Source organism: Nematolebias whitei, chromosome 9 (genome assembly GCF_014905685.2).
Source record: "Nematolebias whitei isolate Nwh7 chromosome 9, NemWhi1, whole genome shotgun sequence".
Lineage (NCBI taxonomy): Eukaryota > Metazoa > Chordata > Actinopteri > Cyprinodontiformes > Rivulidae > Nematolebias > Nematolebias whitei.
In genome coordinates this window covers 51,931,262-51,938,285 of record NC_056506.1, presented here as the reverse complement: position 1 = coordinate 51,938,285, position 7,024 = coordinate 51,931,262, and the positions used below count along the sequence as shown (strand labels likewise).

The 7,024-nt window shown below is 43.3% G+C and overlaps 1 protein-coding gene across 1 annotated transcript; it reads left to right on the top strand.

Annotated features, from left to right (window-relative positions):
- The first annotated feature begins 1,294 nt into the window (after positions 1-1,294).
- ccr9a (chemokine (C-C motif) receptor 9a) lies at positions 1,295-3,489 on the top strand. The gene is made up of 2 exons (XM_037681957.1): positions 1,295-1,354; positions 2,231-3,489. Exons 1-2 carry the CDS (start codon positions 1,313-1,315, stop codon positions 3,299-3,301), a joined length of 1,113 nt encoding a protein of 370 aa, XP_037537885.1. The 5' UTR covers positions 1,295-1,312; the 3' UTR covers positions 3,302-3,489.
- Positions 3,490-7,024: the final 3,535 nt, after the last annotated feature.

Sequence of the window (7,024 nt, the reverse complement as noted above, 5' to 3'; positions counted from 1 at the left end):
ACAGAAGTACAGGAGTCGTGAAGCAGTTTAAAGAGATAACAAATGAAAAACTCTTACAGAGCCTGTGAACATCATTTTGTTCCACCACATGTACCACATGGGGTGCGAATGACAATAAAGAATCTGACTGACTTTCTGAAATAGCTAAATCAGTTGCATTACTGTATAAAGGAAAAGAGTTGTTGACTGACAAAGCTGTGTATATATTGTATAAAGTAATGACTGTTCCATATTTAATCTGTTGTATTGAAGTTTGGGGGAAATCATACAAAACAATTACAAATCCTATTTTTATTTTACAAAAAAGAGCTATAAGAATTTTTAGTAGGAGGTGCTGTGGTCACCAACAAATATATTATTTCATCAGTTGAAATTATTAAAATGTTATGATTTGGTTGAATCTAGTATTTTACAAGTCATGTATAAAGCTCATAAAATATTAGCCCAAATATTCAATTAAAATGTGTTAAAAAAGAGAGTGATTATAACCTGAAGGGAATGGGAATGTTTGTAAAACCTCCAGTTAGAACTGGTGTGAAGGAGCTGTGTTGTAGTTCAGGAACAGGGTTTTAGATTTGTCTCGATATCACCATAAACATTTATAAAACAACGTGTATGTTTCAAAAGATGATTAAGTGAAAGTTGTTAGTAAAGTGTGATACCATGTGAAGAATGCCTGATGATTTGTGTTTTTCATTTGGGGATCGTTCAAGTGAGGGCAGCACGGTGGTGCAACTGGTAGAGCTGCTGCCTCTCAGCGAGCAGGTCCCTGGTTCAAATCCCGGTCCAGGGGCCTTTCTGGGTGGAGTTTGCATGTTCTCTCCGTGCATGCGTGGGTTTTCTCCGAGTACTCCGGTTTCCTCCCACAGACCAAAAACATGCATGTTAGGCTGATTGGTAACTCTAAATTGTCCCTAGGGGTGAGAGAGAGAGTGAATGGTTGTTTGTCTCGTTTGTCTCTATGTGTCCCTGTGATGGACTGGAGACCTGTCCAGGGTGTCCCCGCCCCTCGCACAGTGATTGCTGGACATGGGCACCAGCGACCCCCGTGACCCAAAGTGGAATAAGCGGGTAAAGAAAATGGATGGATGGATGGATATATATATATATATATATATTTTTTTTTTTTTATTTAAAAAAAATTTTTTGACATACAAACAAATTATCCCAGGAAAACAGACAGACCGCCTCAGCTGGGTGAGTGGACAGGCTGGGATTTCCAGGTAGGTGAAGGTCCAGGAGGACAACTGTGAAACTAAACATCTCTGAACATGTATGTGTTTTCAGGTTAGATGACATCATTGCTGTAAACATGACCTCCATTGATGACATCATCACACCGATGACTACTGAGGTAAATTAACCAATTCTGGTTAATAATTACAGTAGTTCCTCGTTTATTAAGGATGTTAGGTTCCAGCCCCCCCGTGATATGTGAAAAACCGTGAAGTAAGAACGCTGTGTTTATTTTAGTATTTATACACATTTTAAGGCTTTAGAAACCCTTTTCACACTCTTGCAGTGTTGTAAACTCTTACACCTACAGTACGTCATTTTAACAACATGCGCTCTCTACTCTATTGTATATGTAAAGTTGCTACTGAATTTTACTTTCCAGCTCTGCAGAACACCAACAGCACTTGGTTCCGCTCAGTTCTGGTCTGACTCTGTTTGCTCCGAACCAATTAAGTTTCTGCAGACCTAACCCATAATCAAAGCCCATAATCAATCTTTTAAACTCTTACACCTACTAATTTTAACAACATACGTATATGTAGCTACTAAATTTTACTTACCAGGCTCTAGAGAACAGGAGCGACTCAGTTCTGGTCCGACCCGAGAGATGAAAAAAGTCCAGGTGCAGCATGACTGAAGCCCACCGCCCCATCCAGGTTGATGTATGTGCACTGCTCCATTTGCAGAAAGCAGTGGCAGTGTTGACTTCTCGGAAGTGAACTGATGTCTTCTGGGTAATGTAGTTCTTTAGACTAAAAAAACAGTGAAGGCTTAATGAAAGAAAACTACAAAATTGCGGCTATTTATGTGCAGTACAATATTATGTACTGTACATCCACAAATTGTGATAGAGCGAGTCCATGAAAGACAGACCGTGAAGTAGCGAGGGACTACTGTATAACTTGGTTAATTATTGTGCACGGCTAGGCGTTTACTGATCTGTTTTTACATAGGTGTGTTCAGGTGTACTCAGGAGTTTCTTGTCTCCTGACAGGTCCCATTCTCCACTGAAGACTATGATTATAATTACAATGACAACTTCACAAGCCTGATGTGTGACCGGGAGTCGGTACGGGTCTTCAGAAGTCAGTATGAGCCGCCACTCTTCTGGATCATCACTATTGTGGGTGGAGTTGGAAACCTGGCAGTAGTGTGGATTTACTTGAATGTTCGAAAGCGACTGAAGACAATGACAGACATGTACCTGCTGAACCTGGCGGTGGCTGACCTGCTGTTCTTGGTCACACTGCCGCTGTGGGCAGCAGAGGCATCGTACAGCTGGATCTTTGGCCACACCCTCTGCAAGATAAATTCAGCCCTCTACAAAGTGAACCTGTTTAGTAGCATGCTGCTCCTTACCTGCATCAGTGTGGACCGCTACATTGTCATTGTACAGAGCACCAAAGCCCAAAACTCCCAGATGGAGAGGCGCCGTTGTAGCCGTTTGGTTTGTGCAGCGGTGTGGTTAGTTGCACTGTTGCTTGCCACACCTGAGCTAGTGTTCTCTATGCCCACCAGCGTGGAATCAAAGTATTACTGCAGAATGGTGTTCCCCGCTTACCTTGGGAACCGTGCCAAAATACTGGTGCTGTCACTGCAAGTGAGCATGGGCTTCTTCCTGCCCTTCATTGTCATGGCCTACTGCTACAGTGTCATTGGCTTCACATTGCTCAACACCCGCAACTTCGAGAAGCACAAAGCCATGCGTGTCATCCTGGCCGTGGTGGTGGCGTTTGTTGTGTCACAACTGCCCTACAACAGCATGTTAGTGATGGAGACGGCGCAGGCCTTCAACCTGACTGAAACAGACTGCGAGAAAGTGAAGGCCATGGACAAGATGGAGCAGGTACTGAAGAGTGTGGCATATATGCACGCCTGCCTCAATCCCTTCCTCTACGTGTTTGTGGGTGTGCGCTTCCACCGTGATTTGAAGCAGCTGCTGCACTGCTGCTACTGCCTGCCACTGCCCAGCAAAGGTTCCCTGGGGAAGACCAGGAGTCCTCTGAACTCCACCAGAGTCTCAGTGATGTCTGACAGTGACAATTCCCAGGCATTGTCTCTGTAAGGATGAAGCTACACAACTTTCTGTTTGTGCTGCTGTGGCTGCAATGTCACAAGATGAGTGACAAAATCTGAAAGCAAGAAGAGTTGCACGCTCTGTTTCTGAAGGTGCATGCTGCTTTGGTCCAACAGTTGAATCTTGGGTTTAATTCTGAGCCACAAGTTCTTCAAACAAACAAGTTTACATCTGGAAACCCCAACCCTCATCTCTGTAAGTTCCTCAGTCTCTCCAAAAAATATTCAGTAGCTCCTTTATCTCAGAACTCAAGGTTCCAATATTCAGCAGATTCCACGTGTCGGACACAGTTCAGTCCCCATCTGTGATGAGAACGTTAAGATTCTGTGCTGCACAGCCAGGTGAGCCACTTGCCTCACCTGGAAGTGTATAGTGACCTTTTCTGTCTGTCCATCAAAACTGAAACAAGCTTCAAATCTAACAGTTTCACCCAGAATCCAATTCCAGGTTTCACTCAGGACTTCTCAGGACACTTCCAGAACTTGTCGAGGATGTTCTCAAGATATCAGAGTTTCTTCTTTACAACTTTTTACATGTTTTAGTTTTTACTTCTCAGGACTTTCTGCACAGTTAATGTGAAGCTTTTTGTATACTAAGAAAACTTGCGATTTTTAGCTGCTGTTGATATTGGTCATGTGACCTCTGACTGGGATCACATGACACACAGACCGTTTATCTGAGCCAAAGGTTGTTCTGTGTGAAGAATGTTTTAATGCTGATTGTTTTCTATGAAATACCTCCAACACTGCTAACACTTGTTAGCAGAGGCTAACACATGCTAACAGAGGCTAACACATGCTAACAGAGGCTAACACGCGTTAACAGAGGCTAACACATGCTAACAGAGGCTAACACATGCTAACAGAGGCTAACACATGTTAGCAGAGGTTAATACAGGAAGTCAGTCCCAGCAGTTCTTCCTATGATTTTATCCTCAAATGGTGTCCCCATTGAGTTTGTTGATTCCTATAAATATTTGGGTATCTTGGTCGACTCACATCTTTCTTTTAAGCTCCATGTGGAAAACTTGGTAAAGAAACTGAAAGTTAAACTGGGTTTCTTTTTCAGAAACAGATCCTGTCTAACTCTGAATGTTAGGAAACACCTTGTATCTGTGACTTTCCTTCCCTCCATTGATTACAGTGACATTATTTACATGAACGCTCCTACAAGAACCTGCAGATGTTGGATGCTGCAGATGTTGGATGCTGCAGATGTTGGATACTGTCTATCATGGTGCACTAAGATTCATAACTGGCTGTAACTACCGTACCCACCACTGCACCCAGTATTCACTGGTTAACTGGTCACCATTAACTTCACACAGACTCTCCCACTGGTACATTTTCATCTTTAAATCACTTCCTGGTCTGCTGCCTTCATACATCTCCTCCTACATGTCTCTGTGTGAGTGCAGCTACAGCGTGCGCTCTCAGGACATCATTACCTGCAGTGTTCCCTCAGTGAGGACTGAACTAGACAAAAGGACCTTCTCCTACTCCGCTCCTGTTTCAGAGTCAGAGTCAGAGTTTCTTTATTGTCATTCGCACCTCATGTGGTACATGTGGTGGAGCGAAATTATGTACACCTGGATTATGTTTCCTGGAATATCTTGTAAAAAGATCTGAAGCTCTCTAAGTGGCTTCAAACATCTGATAAGTTCCTGCAGACATGTTCCTGTTTTTAATTTTCTACATCGCCTTATAATCCAGCTGTTTTATTCACTGTTTTATTCACCTTTTAATTATTCTGTTTTCAATTGTAAAAAAAATCTGTATGCCTCTTTTATGATTGTCTGTTGTCGCTGTTGTCCATTGTTGTCATCATTCTTTGTTAAATCAGGTCTCTCTTGTAAATGAGTTCTCGAGGCTCAATGGGATTTACCTGTAGAAATAAAGGTCGAATGAATAATGGAGGCTAGCAGAAGCTAACACATGCTAACAGTTGAAGGTGAAGGCTAACAGACCTCGGGATATTGATGCTATACAGATTTTCCTGTCTGTGTTCTTTATTTGACTGAATGTTTCTGTGTAAAAGTAATAAAATGTTTTGATGAAACGTGTTCGGTTTCTGTGAGCAGGAACTCGATCAGTCAGACAGTTTCTTCACATCCTTCCTGTCTTCGTCCTGTTTGTGTTTTCATGCTGATCTTTGCTCGTCATCAATAGTATCAACGCTCCTGACTGAAACAACTGAGTCAAAGTGCAGAAAGAGGAAGTTCAGTTGACTCAAAATGACGCCTGGAGTTCACCTGTCTACACAAACTGATGTTTGCCATTCAGATTTACTCAAATCTGTATGCGAACAAGGAACCGGTGGAAGCAATAAGATGATGAGGTGTTGGTTTTTATCACTGTGGTTCGACAGATAAAAAAAGTTCTTCTCTAACAGTTCAGTTCCAGTTAAAGAGGCAAACTTTCATTTAGACTTGAATAAATTAAGAGTCCAGACCTACCGACACACAAACACATGACAAATACAATGAATACAATAAACACAGGAAACACACAAGAGGAAGATGACCTCAGATCTGCAGGTTTACTGTCGCTGCAAGGAAAATGTGACAAAAAGAGAATTGAGACAAGAAAAGCCACAAGGACGGAGAAAACAACGTCTTCCTGACTGAGGACAGGGAGAGCTGTTGACGTCTGAAGACAGAACCCCAACCAGGAGACTGAGGGGGTCCAAACAGGACCAAAGACGAGATCACCTGACTAGACCAGGGCTATGACATCACTGAGGGGGGACCCCACAGAGCGTAGAACCATGTTTCTTTGTTCTAGTTCCTATGGTTCCTGAACTTTTAGCCCCCGACCCACAAACTGACAGCAGCAGAAACTTTAACAAATGTTGAAAAGCTTTACGATGATTCATGAACAGTTGTGACATCACAAAGACTGAAAACATCTCTACAGAACTCAGAAGGGTCAGAACCACTGGTTCTACTCAGACAACAGATGGGTCAAAACAGCTGGTTTTAGATTTACATGGAAAATGTGTCATGGAGCGTGAGATTGAAGATGGAGTGGTGCAGCGTCTGCAATATTGTGGACTCTGTACTGGTCCATTGTGGTGAAGAGGGAGCTGAGCTGTAAGACAAAGCTCTCTGTTTACCAGTCGGTCAACGTTCTTACCCTCACTTCTGGTCATGGATAGTGACTGAAAGAATGAAATTGTGGATATAGGAGGTTGAAATGAGTTTTCTCTGCAGGGTAGCTGGACTCTCCCTTAGAGACAGGGTGAGAAGTTCAGTTATCAGGAGAGACTCAGAGTAGAACCACTGCTCCTCCACACCCAGCCAGTTGAGGTGGTTCGGGAATCTGGTAAGAATGCTCCCTGGGCGTCTCCCTAGGGAGGTACTTCAAGCATGTCCAACTGGGAGGAGACCCCGGGGAAGACCCAGGACATGCTGGAGAGACTATGTATCTCTGTTGGCCTGGGAACACCTTGGGGTAATCCCAGAAAAACTGGAAGAGGCTGTGGAAAGACATGTCTGGGCCTCCCTGCTCAAGCTGCTGCCACTACAACCTGATTTTGGAGCAAGTGGAAGATAATGGATGGATGGAAAACATGTGTACCTTTAGGAAAATCCAAAAGCTACCACCTTCCAACATCAGTAGAGAGGAGAGAGATGCACTCAGCACTCTCAGCAAGGACCAGAACTTCATCATTCTCCCAGCAGACAAAGGAAGGTGCACAGTGATTTTGAAC